Raw genomic sequence first — 25,933 nt, forward strand, 5'->3', positions numbered from 1 at the left:
GACATGATATACTTATCATCTGGGAGCAGATTTTATGTGATACCTCGAGAAAATACCTTCCTCAACAGGATATATAAATTGAAGATAGTGCCGTAATGTATTTTTAATGTTCTGAAACTATCCCGACTTGGCATAACGTCTTTTAACTTATTTTTTGCCGTCATTAACGCCCTTTCGTTTATACCTAATTACCTGTAATATTTACTTTATATTCTAATTATCGTCAGATTTATATATTTTTTTAAAATGTCAAATTTTAATGGATATATATTGATTATATACCTATCCAGTTTACTTTCTCGATTCTCCAATAATGAAACAAATGAAAATTGCGATAGAAATTAAAGAAATATAGGTAGAATCATCTACATCTAGAAACGCGGTATATCGCGTATCTAGATGTAGATGATTACAATCGATTCTAGAAAATCTGTTTCTACAAATTCCACAGCATATTAGTATACATACACTGAATTATACATTGGTCTGTTGTATAAACACGGCCCTATGGGCTTAATTGCGCATTAATATCATTAGTTGGAGTATTTTGCGGCTTTTTCTGTATCCCTGTAATTTGTAAGTGTAATTGCTTTAATTGCTTCTGCTAAATAATTTATGTAGATTAACTAGCTTATGCTACTAATTATTATCCCCGCAGATCTTATTAGAATTCTTATGTAAACCTGTTGCAGTTAGAGATGTTACTATCCGGTATCCGGCCTATCTGGCCATTATTTTAGCATCCGGCCGGATACCGGATAGTGACCTACTATCTGGCCGGATACCGGATAGTGACCTACTATCCGGCCGGATACCGGATAGTAACATTGCTTGATTTCGGAGTGAACAAAATTGGAATAAGAAACATTTACGATTATAATCGTACTCGTTTATTATTATAAAACAATTTAGACATTCCACTCACTTGCACGCGCACTCGTTTCGAACCTAGAAATGAGTCCGCGCGAATGTTCACTATGAAACAGGTAAAAACCTGAATAATGCGCACCTGAAAAACCGAAACGTAGGTATAGTTCCGCCGGCCGAATATTAGGCGGCTGGATACCGGATATTCGGCCGATGGTTAGGCCGAATATCCGGTATCCGGTATCCGGCCAAACAGTTCCGTTGCATCTCTAGTTGCAGTACTGCGGAAATCATTCATTTCACGACTTGAATTCTGGGTTTGGCTGGAACAGTTATGCTAACTTTATCTTATCTGGGGAGGAAACCTGTTTTGATAAAGGACCCGCTAAAGAGGTCACCGCGTTGCAGGGGTGAATAAAAAGTTATGACCATATCCATAGGTGTGGCTAGTGGTCTAAGCCGCGACCTTCCTTTGTTCGCGGCAGGGGCGCTGCGAGCGCTCGCCGGTCGCTCACTGCCGCAGTCGAGCTCGGCCATTATTCTGTGCGCGCGTGCCTTGCTTCAACTCACCAGCAAAACTTTCTTACGTCAAATCAATGGATATAACCTAACACGCCGCGCACTCGGTTTCGTATGAAATGTGATTGTTATTGTGTCTAAATGGCGTCTCTAATGTGCCCGTAATAGTGACGTGCAGTGCTACAGTTTGCAGTGTTAATGATGTAATTTTTTTTGTGTGCCGTGTTGTGTTTAAAAAGGAGCAATGAGTATCCAAAAGTGTTTTCTGGATAACTCCAGCAGGATGATAAAGGCGATGTCAACTGCGAAGTCGAGCTCCAGCGAAGTGAAAACGGTAAGCGATATAAATTTCTAAACGCAAACTTCATAAGCGTGAATGTTTTGGTATGATTAACGACCTCGTCCATACATCCGTTTTAGAAGGATTTTGGGTAAATGTTTTTTTATTTATAGGTTATATTTGCTCAGCCAAAACAAACGTAAAGGTTAACAGAACTGCTCGGAACTGCAATTAATGTACGATAAGATTCGCATATTTCATAAATCATTAAGGTTATGAACGTCTCATAAATTGGAGCGTCCGTAACGTCCGTATGTGTAAATACATATTTGTTTTGCATAATGTTTCCTTATTTAATAACAGACATGGTCTTCCATTGGTTTAAAATCATTGTCCGTAAACGTCATTCAATGCACGTGTTATCGCTCAAAACCGATAGGCATTCGTAACGTAACATAGTAACGATTGTGTTTATTTACGGTAAACATTAAAAACGTGCTTGTAAACAATTAGCATGCATGTATAAAATTACCACGCTTTTCTTACTAGAACAAATATGTCACACAATCAGCTCTTCCACTTAAAATGTATTCACGGCAATCCAATCAACTAAATAAAATGTATTTTTCACGAGATAAACAACTAAACTGAGTGCGGCACTACATACATTCATTTTTGACCGAATGAATGAATGAAACAAGTGTCAACGACCGGGTGACATTGTCAGATACCGCGTTATGGTGTTGAGCTATTGTCAACTCAAGGTACATATACGCAATTGTTTTAATCTATTTATAAACGGATCGTCTCGAGTTTAATTTTAGATCATCTGATTTCCGCAACAAAATACCATCTTTGCTTACGTAGTCATTGCTAGTCACAAACAAACAGGGGCATATTTTAAGTTAATTTTTGTATAATTAACATTAATTTAAGTAATAACTCATTTCGTAGGACTATTATGTGGAACTAAAATAATTAGTTGTAGGTATGTTTTAAATGTGAATAGTTTTTAATCGATTAGATATTACAATTATTAAGTAATGCCTAGTAGCGTATGAAACAACGCGCCAAACCTATAGTCTGTATCTTTAGGTATTTAAATAAAAGTAAACAAACAATTAGTACGTTCTCCTCGATGCCGTGGAGTAACAATCCTCCGTGATGCTCCGAGGTCGGTCTCAAAGCATTTAAATTTATACCTGAATGTAATTGAAATAGGGAAGATTGATAATTTTAAAGTGATCTGCGCTGCGCTCCGCCGCTTTGCGCAGGCCTTTATAAAGCCCTTAGAATAATAAAGAATATAACATACATACATCACTGGCTCAGTGACCCAAAGAGGATCTTGGCCTCTGACACAAGAGAGCGCCATTCTGCCCTATTCTGCGCCACTTCACGCCAGTTGGGTATTCCGAGGGCGGACAGGTCTTTTTGGGCTTGGTTACTCCAGCGGTATCTGGGACGCCCAGACGGACGTTTTCCGCCCGGGTTCCCCACATACGCTCTAAAGAATAAAAAAAAGAAATAAAAAAGAATATAAAGCTTTATAAAGAATATAAAGTAAGTAAATATATTTTATTGCACCACAAAAGAAAATTATGCTGCAAAACTGTTATGAATTCCATACATAAAGTGGGTATGCACTTTTGCAGCTAGGTGTAGGGTACCTCCTACTAGTGACCGATGTGCAACTATTTTTCGATCGAAAAGAAAAATTGTACTGGAATGACAGATTCAATGAAGAGTCACGTGATTAGAACGTCACAAAAAGACTCCAGCCGTTTAGTAAAATAGGCTTTTAGCCTTTTAGGCGTCAAGAGACGAGGCGAACCCTAAAAAAAGTGGCTGTGACATACGGACGGACAGACAGACAGACATAACGAATCCATGAGGATTCCGTTTTTTGCCATTTGGCTACGGAACCCTAAAAAGAGCTAAAAAGCTCGAGTCTTTTGGATCACTACACGTGATCATTTAATTTTTTTTAACTTTCACGATTGTCACTTGGCTACGTAGCCCTGTTATCCTGCCGGCCTAGCCAAGGTTACAATCGCTATCGCTTCGACAACGAAAAGCTTTATGTATCTCTATCACTCTTCCATATTAGTGCGACAGTGACAGTTGCGTTTCGATCGCTACGGAGCGTAAGCGATTGGCATCTTGGCTACGCGGCCTGGTACATTTTCTTTTCGATTGGCTGGTGTCGACAAATGATTTTCATCTTGGCTGCCGCCTCAGGGGTACCCAACCTTTTTTGCGTTGTGCACATTATTCCAGTAGCATTCCAGGCCGCGTAGCCAACATGCCAATTACTCTACCAATTTTTTTATGGTCAATAACTTGCTAAGTTTTGGTAGTGGCCTAGAACTTCCTGTAAAGTTTAACCAATTGTCCGTCCCGGGCCGAGGTTGACCCGGCTAGAAGCACCTGTTGCAATGCTGGCCTAGTTACCCGGGTCGGTATGCGCTCACGACAACTGTGTACATGTACATACATACCTATACCTATCCAGACTACGTCATTTGTTCCGTTGGCTAAGTGCAGTGCGTGGTGGGGGAACTAAAAGTGAAAAGTACCAACTGTGGGCTGTAATTTACGTACTAAGTTATTCGCTATAACAAACATCAGTCTGAGTCCAATTAAGTCATAGGACTTGTAGGAGAGTCATAAGGACAGTCAGGAAATTGCAAAAAAATTGTCATTTATTTCGGCAAAAAATTCCCAAAATCATTATGGCTACTTATTATTACCAACTTAGCAACTTACATTAACATATCTTATAATTTCATACAAAGTTGTCAACGGAAAACGGAACACACACGTCAAGTACCTAACGCAAAAGTAACGATATTTTTATCAGTTTATCGCGCCCACTGCAAACTGTCAGATTGAGATTGATAACTCACTGACGTACTGACGGCGCTAACGGTTGACAGTTTTATCGTTTATCATTTTGTCGCGATAGACTGATTGCTTGCCAAACTAGCGATTAGAGCAGCTAGTTATTGATTGTATCGAAAATTGACTGTGTTATTATGTTGTCATGACTTCGTAATGTGAAATATCGAAACAAAATATAACGGAGAGACAAAATAACTGTTTTTATGTGTTAGGTAATGTACTTGGTTTTACTTTAGTTTCGTGTGTCAATATTGTTTTAATTTCAAATCAGTTAGTTGTCATTTTTAATGGTGAATAGCTATGTTTAACTTTTTTTACAGTATAGGTACATGTGGTGCTATTTTATAGAATTAGCATTTTACGTGCCTATGTCGAAAATTTAAATTCCCGTGATAACATTATTGGGATTAAGATATCATTCTTATGTCAGTGAACGTTCAAATTGGCCTGATAGTTTAATAGTTGCCTTGTGATTTTTTCATGGCATTTGCATTTGTAAAAGCGTATAACAATTCATTACAAAAACGTTTTTTTTGTATGTACAGCTGTTTTGTTTTAAACGTCAAACTTGTATGAAATTATGACTTATATACACGTTTGTGTTTTAAAAATTGCTGCACAATTATCTTGGTCTGGCTCCACCTATCAAACCACTTCAGGTTGCCATAAGACCCGCATGAGATCAGATGAAGCCGATACAAGTCTGTTTATTCTACAATTGTTTACATTCGCGACTAATTACATTGAGGTAGGCTGATATCACTGTGTAATCCGATCCATCAATTAACCTTTGAGATCTGACGGCTATGTCTGTCTTGCTTCTACCCCCGTATTTTAGCAAATGTGAGAGTGGGAGAGTATAGTATGGGTGCGCGTGCGATTGTTTTTATGCGCGGCGCGATATGGGGTCTCATTGCATTTGCGTACAAAGCATTGGGAAGTCATGATTAGAACTTGTGTAACTTTGACCGCGGGATCAGTAAGCAGTAATAAAAAACACTAACTTATCTTATCTTATCTTATCTTTACCTCAGCAGCTCAAACAAGGGTAAAACTGTTTAGACGACAATGGTTTCACTGACTTGATTCTTTAGTTGGCGACATGTTTTGAGCCCGTCGCGGGTCCTTCTTCAGGCTCGAAGGGTAAAACTGGTAAAAGTGAGCAAAGTCGCATTTTGTAATCGCTACCCTCGTGAATCTCCATTATAGGCTTCTAATTTTTATTATTATCACAAAATCTGAAAACGTAAACGAAGAGAATATTTTCCATATCAAAATTCGGAGAGAAAATGGAGACTATGTTTATATGAAAAGCGGTTGTCTCCTTTCCTCTTAGTTGCGGTATGAATGCATTTTCACCACGACTAGTATAGTATGAATTATCTCAGATGATTTTTTCGGGCTCGGGCCCTAATCTGTTAAACAAAAGGTATTAATATAACTAATAGCCCCGGCATAGGTATCGGTAACAAACCTATTTAAAAAGCAAAGTTACCATTATATTTATATAGTTCAAATTCACGAAACAGCCCATTCGGAGATAACACGTTTTGTTATCTCCAAATAAAATACCACCCTGATTGTTCTCTGAATGAGCTGTCACACAAATTTTAACCTTAATACTATCACGATAGTTGCTTTTTATAACGACATGGTTGCTTTGGCACGTGCTGAAGACCGCTTTTAAAAGAAACAAAGGCTTTTGTTTCGCAGGTTAGAGCCTGAGCCCGAAAAAATCATCTGAGATAATTCAAACTATACTCGTTAAGCGAATGGAATAACGCCTTTGTACTGGGTGGTCGGTGATAGCGCACCTTTGATACTTAAGCTTGTTTTATAAAGCTTTTATTGTATTGGTGCACTCAAGTTTAGTAGGTACAGCTTATAAGACATTCGACCATACACAGAACTCGAGTGCAGGCAATACAGGATTTCAGCTCAAATTATAATCACCGGATGGCCCCGAAATACATTGATAAATGAGCTTTTTTTTGCCATTTTTGTATATTGTGACCTTATTTGCCACTTTTGTGTTATTTCTACTCAGAATCACGAGCTCTTTCGATCCTAACTAATAGGATAAAAAAAATGTCCCAGTCCCCAGAGTTTTTTCCTATCGTGTTACCATTTCCCCATACACTTTGTATGGCGGTAACAAAAAGGAAAGTTTGAATAATCTATGGAAATTTTAGGACACTTTTTTTCTCCTATAAGGATGAAAAGGGATGGGAAGGGATGGATTTCCTGACTAGAATGAACACAAAAGTGGCATAAAAGGTCACACTATATAAAATGGCAAAAAATAAAATAAATGCTCATGATCTACATAGTCCATGCGTGTTGTCTAAAAGAAATTTTTAATACAGTTGCTCAAAAAGTGCTACTTTACGTAGCTGTTTAGCGTGCGGAAAGTTGGTTATCTCGAACTAGTGCTTTTTACTTTTCCAATTTTTTTAAATTTATACTTGTTCCAATCCACGACTACTTATTGATGAGTGTTAATATTAGTTTCCTTTAAACGTCGTAATCAGCATAAAAACCTACCGTTAATGTAAGAATACGAAAAATATTACATATTTCTTATTTAATTACTTACCTCTTCATCATTATAACACGTTTATTTTTTAATATTCAATATTGAAAATTCCGTTCTTAATAAGTTGACTGAATGGAACGGAATAGCTGCCAAACGCCCATAGATATAATATACTTAAAGACGACGTCTAACCGAGCTGTCACTGTTACCACTTTTGTTTAGTGTACGATTAACAATGTTTTTCTTATTTTTTCGCAACTGTATTAAAAAACGTCGTTCGATACACGTGCGGAAATGTCCGCACTAGCATCGAAATGTACTATTTATCGACCGCCCTTTATTTATGTAGGTATATAATAGAGAGTATCTAATGGTCTAATAACCTAATAACGATAATTGTCACCAATTGAAGTTCCGGACTTATAGTAATTGAACATAATAGGCTAGACGACAATTTTTCATTAAGTAATGGTATCAGTCGATCCGGTTTGCTTTTAGGAACAAATTTCTATATTTGACCCATTGTATTAAAGTAATACAAAAGTCAGAAAAGACGGTCAAAGTCTGACAATAAAGTATATTTGTTGTCGTACATTATAGGTATGAATTTATGTGTATTTTTTATTTATTTCAAAATTTATGTCTACAGGGCGTGCAAAGTGGCCTCAGAAAGGTTGGCCTGGCGATGCTGTCAATGTCGATGGCTCTCGATGACAAAAAGAAAGTCAGTAGCGTGTTGACTGTCACGTCATGTCATGTCATCACCGTTGTCATTACGTTCGTGATCATTACTGCATTTATCATTCCCATCTCCTTCCAACTACTACTACTTATTCATTCCTGAGTCATGGGTGTTTTCTATGTATATAAGTATATATTTATCTATATAAGTATATATATTGTCGCCTAGCACCCATAGTACAAGCTTTGCTTAGTTTGGGGCTAGGTTGATCTGTGTAAGATGTCCACCAATATTTATTTATTTATTTATCTACATTAATGTCAAAGCCGGAAAAACAATGTTCTCCCTTTATATAATCCAATAAAATTTTAAATGTAATTTTTTTTATACAGAACCTTAAAAATGGGAAAGTTAAACAATTTTTAAAATTATTTTATATTATTTTTTAAACAATTTTATATATTGTATGAAAACCGATTAGTGTTAATTATAGCATTTTTTTTTAATTTTTTTATTATGTCTTAATTTATTTACATGTACGAATTTGCAGTTTTTTTCGATTTTCAGTCAAACGATTAAATTATTTCGGAGTTAAGACCCAAGTTCGACCGTCATACTTTAAGTAGGTATAATTAAATTGCTTCAGCAAAGTGAGTGTAGGTAGTTAACTCATATACACTCTTAAATCAACTGTTTATTATTAAGAACACAAGAGTTTGTATTTACACTATTATTGCAAAAAAAGTAGCGAAAGAAAATTATCATTTCTTTGCAAGGCTTTGTTTCTCAGCATTTTCTGTAAATAATGTTCATTCCCATCCCATTTCACTTGACATTAAATTGCCCGACGGTACTTTGCCGCACAAGGGATACAATATATCATTACCAGCATGCGCCGAGGAATGATGTACAGATTGTGATCGATTGTCATTTCCATGCAGGCATGAGAATTTTCGTGTGAATAACGGTAAGAATCTATTGTTTTATGGAAATTTTATGCTTTGATTTTCTGATATTTTGTGATGTTTGCAGACTTACCAGATTGACGATTATCGATAAGGTCGATTGAATTTCTATGGCAGTCATTAAGTATTTACCCTTTAGTTTAAGACGCATATTCGAATATATTGACCGAAGCGTCAGCGAAGGTCTCCGTTTCAGCATGGGCAAAAATGTTTTCGCATGTCCGGATGTTCTCTACCGATTGGCTATCATGTGAAATTTTTTTTTGAGCAGGTTCGATGATTAAAGTAAATATAATTTCCCCGCAGTGTCACCGCCTCTTTTGACAGTGTAGGGCTAAGATGGTCAGCTCTTTATCATTTGTCACCACGCCTGTCACGTTCTAACGAATATGGAAGTGTAAAAGTGTCGCATGGCATGACAGGTGGTTAAAATGCGACCATGATACCGCTTCAGACAGATGAGTATCACATCGGAAACAGATCGAATAACTAAAACTAGAATTGGCCTGTTAGTCTAGACAAAGACATATGTAACTTCGTATAAGATGAATAAAGTCTAAGGAAAAAATGTGCCTCGGAAATCAAGAAAAAATCATTCTCGGATAAATGCCGCACACCCCTTTAGCCTATGCTCGGCCAGGCATGGCTCACTCCGCGATTTCGTCGCTTTGCTACAGGTAGCTAAAAGTACATCCGTTCCACCCCAATTTTGGGGAAAGCCATAAGCCGCGCGTGGCGCTGACGTGACGACACCGTTTCATATTTAACAATTTTAACACATGGATATCAGTGAATGAACATGGATCAAAATGATATAAAAATAATAAAATCATTTATCCATATACATAGGTACATTTATTTGATAATTTTATACGTTTTCGTTTTGAGTTTTAGTCGTGTATCGATAGATGGCAGTAAATTTACGGTGACTCCAAAATTACTATGACTGGACCCCTCTATACTATACTATCTATTCTTTTTGGTCTAGAGATGCTCAAGGCCGTGTATTAGGTACGTGCTAACTCAAGGTTTGTAGAAGCATAACATTTTAGCACGTCGAGTGACAAATAGGTCGCTACGGCAAATTTGCTTATCACATACAAGATTGATGTTATGGGGAAATCCTTAAGAATGTTGACATTGTCGATTTTTTTATAATATTAGGTAAACGAGCAGAAAAATCGCCTGATTGCAAGCAATTACCGTTTCTTTGACTAAATAAATAAATGATTGAAAAAAATGAGATTACGCTTAAAGTCGCTAGGGACCTATTAGTACTATTGTCTCTGACAAGGTACGAAATAGTACCTACTAGTACTGTACTGAAATGAAATGCATTGATCGTACGACTGTTATCTTGACTAGGGGCCCGATTCGGATTTGAAATAGACATCTATTAGATATCTTTTAGACATCACCAAGATACGATAACGATATGTTTAAGATCTAACCTGTCAAATTTGACATTTGCGCGATTCTGGAGATACTCTTAAAGGATTTCCACAGGATATGACTTAGAGATCTAATTCACATCTATAATTATAATAGATATCTTACTCTATCTAACGTAAAAGTGACATTGGTTGCCCGAATTGCACTGCAAAAGAGAACTAGTTGATATCTAAACTATAACGTATCTAGAATGGATCTAGTACGTGTCGTCTCTTGTGAATATCTTGATGTTCGAATACGGCAGTAGGCCGCAGGACTACCAGTGAGAAGAAACGCCTTTACGGTTTACCAGCCTTTGACATGTAGAACTTAAGAGTTCTAGCTTTGAACGCAATACATCCAAGAGTATCAGTAAATATATACCACTGTCAATTATCAGTATTATCACAATACATAACGCACTATTATTGTTGCATGTCAATATCGACATAGGTGCGAATTTAGGTGGCATGTAAGTGACAATCAGTCAGCCCGCATACGCCGTGGATACAACCACAACGTTCACGGCCGTTTTCAGTGACGGGATATAATGGTCGTTCTACGTGACAGCGTGATAAAACGGGGTCCGTCTCTATCCCGCGGGGTTAAAAGTGACAGTTATATTATCACGAGGACTAATGCGATATAACTTATCTAACGTTGGGTTGCTCTGTGATCACCGGCCGCAAACGTATCGTGTTAGACCCGTTCTAAACACAATTGTGTACAAAACGCGTGAGTTTTAAGTGTTATAACTCGAATTTAATCGAAAAACAAAACAAGTGAGTCTAAACCGTAATTAGAATAGAATAGAATAGTTAGAAAAACGTTTATTGCAAAAACAATTATTTAATGTTAGTGTTTTAACTTATAAAATATAAACCTTTGTATGTGTTTCTGAATTTGAAGGCGCAAAATTATTTCGATGAAGCGTTGTGAAAGTTTTTGTGGTGTATTAATTTAAATGTGTCCCAGCTGATTGGGATCACTTACGAATGGTAATGATTGAAATGGTGATGAAATCTCACTGCGGGCATTTGAAGGAATAGCTTGTCAGTATAGGAAGAATTTTTCACCACATGGTGACATGGTAGTAGAAAGTATTCCCCGATTCTGGCCCGCCTCTCAGTGGTCCCCGATCCTGACCCCAATGCCGAGCCACCGCCCCTGCTGAACCTAAAAAAAAAAAAAAAAAAAACCAATTAGCCCCCCATTTCAATTGATTGCGCTAGGTCTCAGCAGTGCCCGGCGCCTCCTTCAGGGACTTACGAAATACGCTAATTAAACAATACACCTTGTTCACCACGGTAACAATAGGCTTATCGACCCTTTTCTATTGTTCGATCTCGACTCGGGCGCGCTATTGTGTTACCGAGCATACTACCTGCCTGGACCCTTTCCTTAACCCACTGACGTCTCCATTCATGCCTTCTTTATGTGTGTATACTGTAGGTGTTTGTGATAGGTATTTTGCAATAGGTATTAGCGACAGCTATTTGCAATAGGTATTAGCGATAGGTACTTATTTGTGATGCATAGGTACTCTAACTATCAACTCTAATAACCCGCATTATCTTATTACCTCTTGGAGCTATTTCGATTTATAAGGAATACAGTTCTAACCTTCTTCTGACGTAGAATTTACACTAGTAATCCTTTGGCAGCCTAAACTAACCTTAACCTTTTACCAAACCTAACTTATTCTTCGAAAACCTAACCTAAACCTAACTTGACCAAACCTAACTAAAATCAACCTAACTCATTTCAAACTAACCTGCTTTCACCTAGTCTTCCGATATAAAGTAAACTCGTAGTTACTTGTTTCTTTCTATTATTTAAAAAAAATAACGAGGCGTGTGAGGCATTTCTTGTGCACTTGTGTTCATTGTTATAATAGCTTAATTGTTTTATTGATAGACGTCTATTATATTTTATACTGACAATGGATTTATTGTTTCCTATACCTATTCTTTTATAATTTGGGTTTGAGTAAAGAGAACGTCTGTTTAGATGAACTTGTTGATACATGTTACTTTGTGTGATTTAAAAAAAAGAACGAGACATGTCAACTGGTTTCAACATGATTTAGTCTAATACATCAACATTTCTTGTGCGTTGCTATTCATTGTTATAACAGCATAATTGCTTTATCAATAGACGTCTATTATATTTTATGCTGACAATGGATTTATTGTTTCCTATACCTATTCTTTTATAATTTGGGTTTGAGTAAAGAGAACGTCTGTTTAGATGAACTTGTTGAGACATGTTACTGTGTGTGATTAAAAAAAAGGAACGAGACGTGTCAACTGGTTTCAACATGATTTAGTCTAATACGTCAACATTTCTTGTGCGTTGCTATTCATTGTTATAACAGCATAATTGCTTTATTGGTAGACATCTATTATATTTTATACCGACAATGGATTTATTGTTTCCTATTATGCTTTTGAATTTGGGTTTTAGTAAAGAGAGCGTATGTATTAGATGAACTTGTTGAGACATGATTTTAACGGTACTGTACCCTGGTCATAGTGACACAGTATAAAAGCCGAAGAGAAATGAGTTTGAGTAAGTATTACCGTCGTGGCAGTCCACTGTATCAGAGCTCCTTGTATCTATTGCAGTATATAGAAATATAGTGTTAATTCAACAGTGAAGTGTTTAAGTGTTTATAGAAAGACCCAACAATGGATGTAAGTATGTCTTTTATTACCGTAACTTACTTTGTTTTGTTTTCACTTGTGTTCTTTGTGTTTTAATTATCAAGATTGTAGACAGTGTGTAAATTATTGTTTTATATTGTTTCAGTTCACTGAAAATACTTTCAAGAACTATTACTACCCGGATAATAATAAAGACGAATCAAGCGATGAAGAGGGTACGCTTGGTTTCAAAGTTAAACAAGCCATCGCAAAGAAACGTTCAGGAAACAATATCGATAGTTTCTTTGAACGACCTAAAAAGCAACCCAAAATTGTGAAACGGTCTTCGAATGTGAGCAAAAGTTCACCAGACGGTGTTGCAAACTTATCATCCGGACAAGACGACGGGGCGTATGCATCACATTTGATTAAAATCGAGATATATGATATGCAAACAATTTAAAACGTCCCACCCATGGAACACTGGAAGCATGCGGACTTCAGATTGAAATATTTTGCGTTGGAAGACGATTTGGAGCTACAAAATACGCGAAATATTATTTATAACATAACAAAGCAATTAGCTTCTAAGGACAGTAGTGTGAAATATTTTATAGATAATAAGAAACAGTGATAGTTATAATTATTAATGATAGTAGTAGCTTAATGATTGTGTTAACGTATTTCTCATTTTTTACCTCTCCTTAAGTACATTTTCCATGTAACAGATTTTTTTTGTGTCGTCTCGTTTTTAAGTAACAAAGAATGTTAAGAAATATTTTGTAAATAATAAAATTTAAAAAAAATGTATAGTTTAGAATGGTCTTTGTATTATATGAAAAAATAAAAAATCTTATTTAAGTACACGTATTATTTTATTTCACAAAAAATGTTTTAAACATATTCCTTAATATAAGGTCATTACATACAGAATTATCAGAAAACAAACTTAGCATATCTTTCATAGTTTTTCCATGATATTTAAAATACAAATAAACTAAACAATATTCACCACAAACTGAAGTAAAATGGTTTTGAAGAGGTTTATTGTTATAAAACCACTGTCTGGTGTTTCTTTTTAAAAATAAGTTATGGTAACCTGAAGGCTTCCTTCCGAAGGAATCAAAATATTCTCCTATACCAGTAACATCAATGTGTATGGCAACCCAGTGGGAGCCTGGTTTCGTGTCAGGGTCCAAATTACTAACAATAAAGACAGGTAGATCGACCCAAATAGGTATTTTGTTAGCAGCAAAAACATTTGTTTCAAAAAGTGGGTTTAATTTCTTCATACAAAATTGTATCTCATTAGTATCCATAATTACTCAATTAATAACAATTTTGTCTTGATGATGCTGCAAACAATGACTACAACAAAATAAAGTAAACGAAAGAAAACATTGTATTTATATAATTATGTTTTTCAACTATTATAATCTACAGATACATCACGGTTTTTGTTTATTTCAATAATGTTATCAAATTCTGCATAAACGATACAATTAATGGTGCTAGTTAGAGCCGAATCAAAGCGTACTTCTATCCGAACACTTCCATGTCTAACAAGATTCCAATGTGAAGTTGAACTAACAGATAAATCTGGGGTTAAATCAAAACATAACAAACAATAACCTCCACCATAATCTGTTTTACTTATTCCATTACCTTCGTTGTGAAAATGAATACCAGTTCCGGAAAATAAGGTGTGATATGCCGCCGCTATTAAACCAGAACTAAATGACGGTTGCAATGTTTTAGAAGGAATTTCATGACCATCTACAAACAAACTAAATGAATTCATATTATAGTTTTGAAAATTAAATGGATTCAAAGCTAAATTTCCATTAAAACCTGAATTTGATACAAATCCAATAATACACCGTTTAGGAATTTGTCCGATAAATATATTATCCAATGTTTTACCCTGGACCCCTGATGGTATTGTGAGAACCTTAACTTCTGCTCTCGTAATGGGGTACTTCGCAGTCGTTGTTGCCAATACTTTTTGATGGGCTAACAAAACGCTAGGATTAATTTTTGTTCTTCTAACAATGAGACTAGCATCTGTTATTTGTACTTTAAATTTTTTATCTTGATGACAAATTAAATTAAACGATTCTTTTGATCGGACTAACTTAATACGCAATTCAACGCCATTTATCAAGAATTTCTCTTGGTTAAATATATCGCCATGCAAATGTCCAATCATTTCCACTTGCTTACTCTCTTTGATAAATTCTAGTCTTTTCTGAAATCCTTTGTTGTTGGCGTCAACGGTATCCATAAAATCTGGGGTATCCTCATACCATAACCCACAAGTAAGATGGGTTTTTTTGGCTGCCGGTCCATAGTTGAGAAGATTTTCCATATAAGCACGGTAAGCATATGTATTGTTTGGGGGTGATATGAGTTTTTGATTTAAATATACATCAAGTTGGTTGAAAAGGGAATGTAGCCAGTTATTGGTGGGTCCAACTCCGGCATCTGCTTTTAATTTTGTCCCATCTTGATTCAACACTTTAGCAGTAATATGTAACATTGTGTGTGATAGATCAATGTAGTCATCTCCTGATCCAGGTACTTGAAATTCAATGGGGCCATCATCACTTAAAGATGAAATTGGTTTGTAATGAATCCAATGTCCGCTTTCAATACTTGTTTGAGTTGATGGAAGGGCAAATATATCTAATTCTGATTTTGCACATTCACATGAATGACTGTGTAGAAATGACATTATTTAACTTGAAAATATATCGTTATTTTTATTATTATTTTTACTTCCTCTTCGTCGCAATGCTTTTCGAGTAATGAGCGGTTCTCTTCTTTTATTCGACATTTTATACCCAGATCCTGACATGAGAGAATCAATTTTTTCATCAGCCTTTCTTTTTAGGTTAGCGCTCGCTTCCTTAAATCGTGATCGAATGGAACTATCCATAGGACGAGAATTTACCATATCAGATAACAGACCAACCCCTGCCCCTAAGGTTTCTTTTCCAATAGTTTTTAAACCGCTAGATAACAAAGGGAGCACTGATCTAAATAGTCCACCCAAAAAACTGCCTATACCATGTCCTCGTTGGTATGGAACTCCCTTATAGACAATACCTATCCCAGAGCCGGCTTGGTGTGAATAATAATGTTCGTAAGGACAAGAGACTGACGATCTGTTGTAAATCATTTTACTCGTTGAAAGTGTAGCTTCACGCAAGAAGATCCAAATTGAAATGGTACTCTGACACCAGTCGTTGTTCTTATATCTATTTCAATTGTATCGAACTCTCTTCGTAAAACTGGTACATAATGAGCGGGTGAGAAGATGTGAGTTTTATAAGCTCCATAAATGAACTTAGTTGGATCTAAAGGTATTATTCTGAGTAATGAAGTAATAACATCTCCGACTACTTGTGGATGTATTATATCAGTATAAACAAATATTTGAGATGGTAAACCTAAATATAAATTTGCAGGGTTTTTTCCTAATGTATTTTGTTTTAAATTTGTTCTCGGTTTAAAACCCAATTGCAGACTTAGTATCGGAGTTGTTATGATAGATGTTATTTCTTTATTTGTTGTTGCTATTCCAACCAGTTTTGTTAATCCATCATATCGAAATTTTACGTTATTTTTTAACTGTGGGTTTTCATTAAACGCTTGAAGAAAATGATCTATATTATCATATGTAGTGGCTGGTATATGAGTTTTTATATCCACTATTTTTGTAGTTTTATCGGTGGGTGATAACACCGTTTTCTTTAAATAAATGATGTTTTCGTGCTCTTGAACATTATACATGGAACAAGGGTATTGAAATTCCACCAACCCAACTACCCATTCTCCATCCAATTTAATGGTCTTTGGTAATTTAGTTAAGAAATGTGCAGTCGTGTTATCCGTGTAGTAATCTGATGAACTATTACTTAACAAAGTTAGATAAAAACTATTTTCACTCATATTTTCTTTAAGTTTGATTCAGGTATCCAAGAATTAAATTTATTAGGATAACCTTGCCACTTAACTAGTATTTCCTTTCTGCCAGCAACTCGACGCGAGCGTATTATTTTATCAATTTTATACTCGTTGGAGGGGAGGTAAGTTACTTTTTGTAATTCTTTAGAATAAAATGTACCAATGATGGGTTCACCTTCTAAATCCTTTATTGTATAAACAACTCGTGGCGATCTGTTAATAATCGAATCAATAATAAATATTTCATCACTCCAATTACTTTCATAACCTTTTTGAAACACATGCTTATATTTAGTGATTCTAACATGATCACCTACATTTAGTTTTTTAGTTTCTGATGAAATTTGCCTATCTTTTTTGCGATCATATAAATTACACCAAACAGTCATAATATTATTAGAGCTAACATCAACTGGGCGCATTTTAATGCTAGAATGATAGCTATGGTTGTAAGAATGTAAAAGATCTTGTAATATATTTGTGTAGTTATATGTATTCTTATGAGTGAAGTAACGCCACATTTTCATTTTAAGTGTTCTTTGAAACCTTTCTACTATACTTGCTTTAATGTCGGGGTTATTAGTGGTATAATAATTAATATTTTTGCTCTTAAAGTAATCTCTAACCGCCCTTGAAACAAATTCTGTACCTTTATCAGATTGGATGTGACGGGGAACAGAGTTGGCTTCAGTAAATATGCTTTCAAAACATTGTTTAACAGTTACTGAATCCTTCTTCTTCATGGCTCTTGCAAAAGCATATTTACTGAATACATCAATAACACAAAGAATATATTTGTACCCATCATTATATTGACTATAAGTACTCATATCACTTAAATCGGCTTGCCAAAGTTCATTAAAGTTCGAGAGAATGTATTTATTTCTAGTAAATCGTCTATGAGTAGGTTTATGCAGCGTGTACGTATCTTGAGATTGTAACCATTTTTTCACTTCCTCTTTGTTCATTTGACCTTTCATTTCCTTTGATAAATTATTTAAACTGCTATAGCCAGCTGGATTAGAGACATCATAGTAGATTCTGTTAATGTCTAATAAGGAGTCCATCTTTCCCACTCTATTTTCTTTCCGGATCGCTTTTGCTCCCGTGTAGCAAGAGGTGTAGAAGTATTATTATCTTTATCTGTTGAGGCTCTCGTCTTCACAGATGTGGAGGGGGTAAAGGGTTCAATCAAAGGAGTACCTTTAATAAATGCTAAATTTGTAGGATTACCTATGCATGACCTAGGAACTTCGATATCTTTTAAAAGTAAAGCAAACAGTTCCCATCCAATTGGCTTAGGACGTTTAAGACATCTAACGGTGTCACTTACCAAATCAGTAATATTACTATTTTGAATGGTTTGGTTATTTATAACAACTTCACCAGTCTGTTTCCACCAAATTTTCGGTTTACTTGAAACAATGTAATCTAACAACGTTCGAGCTTTTCTTTCATAAGATTTAGGTAATATGTTTATAATTTTTGATGGACTAATTGGCATTAGTTCTTGATTTATTTCACCAGGTGGTGTATTAAACGATGACGGTGTGGTTGCTTCAGTTATATTATCTGTAACTGACTCATTATTTTCATTCTCCTCCTTTTTGTTCACTTTTGTTTTTATAATATCATTACTTTCGTTGATGACTTGATCTAGCCCCTCCATCACGATGGGTATTCTAAACGGTTTTCGATCTGTTTCAATAAAATGTAGAAATCTTTGTAATGCTTGAGAATATAACGTCCACTTTTCGCGATCATTCATTTTACTTTTAAGGATCTTTTGCATCTCTCCATCTAGCCGAGATGAGGAATTTTCGGGTGGACTCTCATTCCGTTTCAGTCTGTCAATAAAATCTGATTCTACTAATAACATTTTTTTTGTGTTTTCCATTTTGTTTATGATAAAGAGTTCACTAAAGCACTTAAAACTGCACCTAAAATAATAGGTAGAAATGCACCTCCTTTTTGAACTATAACAGTTTTTCTTATTTTATGTTTCCCTTTCGAAACTAATTTTCTTAAAATATCTTTATATTTTTTTAGTTTCGTCTTTTCTTTTTTTTCTAATGGAATTTTCCCATTTAGGACGTTATAAATACACTCACAAATAATGTTGATCTCTTCATCGTCACAAGATTTAAGTAACGCAGTACGATATTTGGGTTTAAGCAACTGCAATGCTTCAAGTAAATGTTTATATGTGTTTACTCTTGCATGCATCATGTAGAACTGACTAAAATATGCTGATTTTTATCATATTTAAACCCCTTTTTAGGTACATACACTGTGCAATGCCAATCGAACGGAAATATTTTTGTTTTGAAACGGCATATGTCATTTGTATTTTGTTTCAGGTCAATCATGAGGTAACCATGAGCCTCCTTTGTAGCATCTTTGTAGGCTTCGTCCACAAACTTTGAGTTTTCTGGGTAAACTTGTCGTGACAGGTAGCGTATTTGAGTTTTATCCCTGGGATTTTTAAAAAATACAATGTAGCTTGTGATGTAAATGAAACGCGTATTCGATAGCAACTGATTTTATTAATCTACCCGCTAGTACATATTTTTATGAATACCCACACAACATCTTCCCCGTTACAAAAGTAAACCATAAGTACTTATGCCTAAAGTACATTATTATAATTACAGTGGAAATCAAAGCTAACTTTACATAAGTATAAAGTAAGTATAATCATATTGTTGTATAATAGTTATAATTTTGGATTAATAAATGATGTTTATATTAATGACGTATAGTATGATTGTTTCGAATTAATAATAATCCATTTATGCTACTGCAAGCATACTACTTACTATCTTAACAAAATAGTAAACAAGATTGCATTATATTTATTATGTAATGATGTAATTGGGGAAATAAATTATTTAAATTTATAACATTAATAACATGCATATTACTTAATCTTATCTATCAATAGAAGCTGAGCTGACGCATGCGAGTATTACAAAATAACTATTCTTAATTCTTGACTCAGTAATATACATATCTGCATGCACGTAACTTAACTTAAGTAATTATTGTATTACCTACTTATATGTTTTTTTTGTTTTTTTTTTTTTTTACGTTATTCTTTATTGTGATTATTACAAAAACTTTAAGCGAAACTTCTTTCATTGGCCTGGAAAAATTTAATGTTTTAAATATAGTTTTTCATATTAATGCGTGCCTTAACCGCTGCTTGTCTAGGTTCGCGAGATTTTTCCGTATGTGGTTGCGAGTTTGCTGCGGAACCCGTAGCTGCAGTAGCTCCGTCGGGTGACGGCGGCCTGTCGCTGTCGGCACTCGACCAAGCTTCGTCGTCACTCGGCAAATTGTCAGCAACGTTGCTGTCATTGACGGGTGAACAGCGCTCAAGTTTTATTAAATGGCGCCTGTTTCGTCTGATTCGCTTGTCGGAGCAATCAGTCACGAAATAGGAACGAGGTTGATCTGCTCGTGACTCGACACGGGCTTGTCTCCTGCGCTGCCCGTCTACCACCAGCACCGGGTCGCCCGGCTGTAATTCCGGCAGTGCCCGTGCTCGTTGGTCGTAATGTTGTTTACTAATTTGCTGGTTACGTACCATTCTCTCGTAGTCACGGCTGTTATCTCGGCTCGGTCGAAGTTTGCTCTCGTGTGACGGTAATCTTGTATTGAGCGTGCGTCCCATTAGTAACTGAGATGGCGAACTTAGGTTATCGCGGGGTGTAGTTCGGAAGTTTAAAAGTCCTAAGTGGAAATCCGTACCAGAATTTATAGATTTTATAAGAATATCTTTAATAGTTCGCACGCTTTTTTCACTACGACCGTTCGATTGTGCATAATGGGGAGATGTCGTAATATGGTCGAACTCCCATTCTTTTTTAAAACCCGCGAACTCTTTGGATGCGTAAGCAGGTCCGTTATCCGTAACTAATACCCAAGGAATGCCATGTCTCCACTCTCACTCCATCCTCTGCAGTCACTTCTCTGATTGTACGTAGCTTACCGTCACTGAATCTGACATTTTCCAATAGGAAAACTGACTGGTCGTTTATTTCTTCGGATACCTTGTCACTAATGTTATCCGGAAGGGGTGCTCGAGACAACGTATCTGCAACATACATATATTTACCTGGCTTATACACGACCTTGAAATCGTAACCCTGTATGCGAAGCATCATCCTCTGCAAACGCGCTGGCACCGAATCTAAAGGTTTTGAAAACAATGCCTCCAGAGGCTTGTGATCCGTCTCGACTGTGACGTCACCATGAGCGTACACGTATTGATGGAATCGCTCCAGTCCGAAGACGATGGCAAGAAGCTCCTTTTCAATTTGTGCATACCTGGTCTGTGCGTCTGTCAGCGTGGCAGACGCAAACTCGACAGGCCGGCCCTCTTGAAGGATCACCGCGCCCAGCGCGTGCTGACTAGCATCTACCGAGACCAGTACTGGCGCGCGCGGGGCGTACAGGGCCAGCACAGGCGCGCCGCTCACCAACGCCCGCAGCTGTCCGGCGGCTGCCTCGTGCTCTGGCTCCCAGCACCATTCCGTTTCCTTTTTTAACAGGGCTCGTAAAGGTGACGCCACTTCTGAGTAGTTAGGTATAAATTTGGATAAGTAATTCACCATACCTAGAAACCTTTCCAACGACGGTCGGTCGTGTGGAGAAGCCATCTTCTCGATAGCCTTAACCTTCTCTGAGTCAACGCGCATACCCTCATGACTAAACGTGTGACCGAGATAAGTAATTTGCTGTACCCTAAATTCGCACTTCTGTTTATTAAATTTAATACCTACCTCGCGTGATCTGTCCAGCAATGACTTCAATCTTGCATCGTGTTCCTCTAAGGTACGTCCATAGACTATAATGTCATCGACGAAGGACTCGACTCCCTCCAGATCCTCCAAAATTTGACGAACTTTAGAATGGAACACCTCAGACGCACAGTTTATACCATACGGGAGGCGTAAGAACTGGTACCTACCGAATGGTGTCCCGAATGTACATAGGTCGGCACTGGCATCATCTATTTGTACCATCCAAAAACCAGAGCGAGCATCAAGCTTGCTAAAATATCGCGCACCCTGCAGCTTAGTGGCAATTTCGCCGAGCGCGGGGAGGGGATAGCGAGCACGGCGCACAACGCGGTTGAGCGGCCGCGGGTCGAGGCACACGCGTAAACTGCCGTCTTTTTTCGCGGCCACTACAATCGCATTGACCCACGGTGTGGGGTGGGACACTTTTCTAATCACCCCCATTTTGACCATGCGTTCTAGTTCACCCTGTAGCTTGTCACGCACACCCATAGGTATCTTGCGAACCGGACAGACTGACGGCTGCGCTCCTTCCTCAATACTAATAGTATACTCACCCGGCAATTTACCCAGGCCATGAAAGAGATCCTCATAATTATCTAAGGAAAGTGAATATATGCGTTTTACTAGACCTAAGTCCTCACAAGCATATTTGCCCAAAACACTCTTTCTATCATCTCGACATATAACAAACCGCAACGGATATAAACGTTCTTTATATAACCAATTAATAATACACGAGCCGATCATAGGTACAAAATTTCCGCAAAATGATTCGGCCCTAATATTATCTGATGGTTCTATACTAGCACTGTCAAGACCCAATTTTTTGAAATTTTTCATTGATAAAACGTTTAAATCCGAGCCAGTATCAAGCTTAAAAGTCTCGGCCCTACGATTATCACTAACTAGTAAAGTTTCATACCATTTTTTGCGGTCTTTATGATAATCAGAGTCCACATCGATCCCGTCGATGAAGTACAGCTCGTCGTCGTCACCGTAACCGTCCTCTTCCTCAATTTGATACACTTTGTTCGATCTTTTAAATGGGCACTTTACCTTAAAATGACCTGCACCACCACACAATAAACACTTTGCACCTCTCGCTGGACACCGCTGACCTCCGTCGCAGTAGGTACTCCCGCAGGCAGCGCAGGAGCGGGCCGCCGCGCTCGGGCTGTCGGCCCCGCGCGCCCCCGCGCCGCCGCCGCCGCGCCGGGCGCCGCGTCCCCGCCAGCGCTGCGGGCGCCTGCCGCGGCCACCCGAAAACTGTCCCGAGGTTCCATACAGTACATCCACTGCCGACGTTGACGGTGTCCCGGCAACCTTAGATTCCTCGATTTCGCGCTTCTCTTCACTTGACATCTCGTTTGCCTGAGTAATCTTTACCGCCTTATCCAAAGTTAGATCCTCCGCCCTAAGCAAGCGATCGCGTACCTTGCTGCTGGCCACACCGCACACAATGCGATCACGCATTAGGCTCTCCTCGAGGTCCTTGAACGCGCACTGCTGGGCAAGTATTTTCAGTGCCGTTACGTACTCGTCTATAGATTCACCGCTTTCCTGGTTCCTAGAGAAAAACTTGAATCGTGCCATTGTTTCATTCTGTTTGGTCCCAAAGTGATCGTTAAACTTTGCCACTAAAGTTTTTAAGTCATCGCGGCTCTCATCTTTTGTAAATTTGAAGGTCAAGTAAACATTATAACCTTCCGACCCTATTAGGTTTACCAGCAAACTGGCTTGCACGTCAGTTGTTTCCTTACAGACACCCGAAGCCTTTAGGAATACTTGGAATTGCGTGTACCACCGGCGCCACGCCTCGGCGCGCGCGGCCGGGCCACCCTCCAGGCACAACTCTGGCGGAGGCCGCGCATGCTCCATATTGTTTACACAACACAATTTAGCACTAGCACACACTCTAAACTGCACGAAACTTATTTACTTGCCCGAAATGCCTTTAATATATAATAAAATATCCCACCGCTGTCACCATGATGTAAATGAAACGCGTATTCGATAGCAACTGATTTTATTAATCTACCCGCTAGTACATATTTTTATGAATACCCACACAACAGCTTGTATTCAATGAAATATCACGTTGACCTCGACCTTGATGAAATATGTTTTGTGTAATATAAAAAACACTTAAGTTTCTATGATGACTACCTTTCGTAAAAATGTCAACGATTCGTCCATCTGATTCTCTCATCAAATCATCTATAATAAGAAGTTTAGGTTTCTTCCCATCAAAAATTGAAAAATCTGGTATTCCTTGACTATAATTTACATTTTCCAGATTGTAGAGAGGTTGCATTTCATCATAACACCAAATAATTTCATCAAATTCAACATTACATATCTCTTTGGAGTTATTCAAAAAGTTTGTGACAAATTGAGTTTTACCACAGCCACTAGGACCTGCGACAATGGTGGTGAAAGGATGATAAAAGTGAATCATTATTAAATATCGTAATCTATGTCTATGTGTGTGTGTGTGGGTGAGTGTTGATATGTTAACGGATGGACTTTAAATGGTAATATTCAGAAAGAAGATTACTATTTAAACAACTCAGATATAGTAGAAAAAAACAAAAGGATTACGTAAAAAAATAAATTTATTATATATGATCACACTTTTAATTTTTTTTTTGTTTCTTATTTACAAAACTTCCTTAAAAGATACAATAAAATAAAATTCATACATTTTTTTTTACATGTTTACAAGTAATATCTTAAAAACATACAATGTACAAACAATAATTTGGAATTCGAATGTTCTGTGTGATTAAATTACAACTTTGAAACTTTTTAATTATTGCGGTATTTTATAATGACCCCACGCAAGAGTGTCAAAAGAGTTTTCTAATAAGTATCGTTTTGTATCTTCATGCGATAATGATATTTTATTTATTTTTTGAGTGAATATTATATGTTTTATAGACTTAAATCTTAGCATTTGAGCGCGTTGCAAATTTTTATTAAATAAACACGTTTTGTAATTGTCAAGAGTAAATTTTTTTGTAACACATTTATTGACTCCTTTGGCTTTTGATAAAACACCGTATTTTTCAGTTTTCTCATCATTCTCGTCATATTTTTCAACATCTAAGGTATACATTTTAGATCTCAGACCTACGAATTCTTTTAAAATTCTACCATTATTTTCATCTTTGAAAAACCCTAATCGCTTTTTATTAATTAACGGCAAATCATATTTATTGTTAGGAGGATAGTCAGATGTATCAAAATATAAATTAAGGTCTGATTTTATATCTGCGTAATAATTTTCCGTGAAAATTTGATATACTAAGCTATCAGTATCTGTATAAAGAAGCTTAAGGTTGTCTGGATATTTGGTTTTCATGTAGCTGTAGTGAAAGTCATACATCAAAGTTTTTGATATATCTAATACGCAAAATCCCAAATAAATCGGTTTATTATAAAATATTCTAGTTTTATTCAACTGAACGGCCACTAAATTCTCAGAGAATATGGATAAACTATGGAACTCGGGTTTCGCTATCAAAGATTGAACCCCCTGCATTTTTCCTCGATTTTCCCAGTTATTTAATAATTTGACATTTACACGTTTTGCAACATTTTCCATGGTCTTACCGAACACTGAATTATTCATTAGTTTAAAGAAATCTTTTTCAAAATCGGATGATGCCTGTGATCGCATGTGGGTGTTCAAATCTATGTAACTTTTTAACCACATAGACTGCTGAAATTTAAGAATGCGATGGATTTTACTCAATTTCAAACCATTTTTTAAACACTGTTTTAGATTTCTATAGTGAATGACATAATTCGTTTTTTTATTTAAATTAGGAATTAATTTTTTTTCTTTGGAATTACCCAAACAAACGTTTTCAGGACAGAATGGCAAATCTGAATGAGAGTCATGCAACTCGTTAGGGTATTCGAGATCAACTTCTAAAATTAAACCATGATCGGCGTCATCAGATATATTAAAGTCAGTATCTGTATTTACCCATTCAAATTTACCGGTAGGAAGACATTGAGACATAGCCCACCCGTAAAGGTTATTTGCATCAAAGTACATAAGAAATGACGATGGGATATTTTGATTATAATCTGACAAAAAAATATTATTAGCCTTCGCATATCTATTACTACATTGTGATATGCCACCTCGAATATTTTTCGCTATAAAAGCTATTTTATCGATATCAGTTAGGAGTTCTAGTTTTATTTTTGTAGTTCTTAACATTGCATCCCAACTTAATCCCGGAGCAGTATAATAATGAGCGGGGTCTAATCCATACGTCTTAAGACAAAGGTTTCTAAAATTTTCAAATATATC

At 36.7% G+C, this 25,933-nt stretch overlaps 2 protein-coding genes across 2 annotated transcripts in view; one reads left to right on the plus strand and one right to left on the minus strand.

Annotated features, from left to right (window-relative positions):
- LOC134671776 (5-formyltetrahydrofolate cyclo-ligase-like) overlaps positions 1-25,933 on the minus strand; it is an 82,917-nt gene that overhangs the window by 26,568 nt on the left and 30,416 nt on the right. The window lies entirely within an intron of this gene.
- The window catches only part of LOC134671780 (transient receptor potential cation channel trpm), a 410,982-nt gene continuing 386,243 nt past the window's right edge, over positions 1,195-25,933 (plus strand). The window contains exons 1-2 of the mRNA XM_063529610.1: positions 1,195-1,720; positions 7,756-7,830. Coding sequence (XP_063385680.1) covers positions 1,631-1,720; positions 7,756-7,830 — 165 coding nt within the window. The 5' untranslated portion in view covers positions 1,195-1,630. The remainder of the gene's footprint in view (positions 1,721-7,755; positions 7,831-25,933) is intronic.

The sequence above is a fragment of the Cydia fagiglandana genome, chromosome 16 (genome assembly GCF_963556715.1).
Source record: "Cydia fagiglandana chromosome 16, ilCydFagi1.1, whole genome shotgun sequence".
Taxonomy (NCBI): Eukaryota; Metazoa; Arthropoda; class Insecta; order Lepidoptera; family Tortricidae; genus Cydia; species Cydia fagiglandana.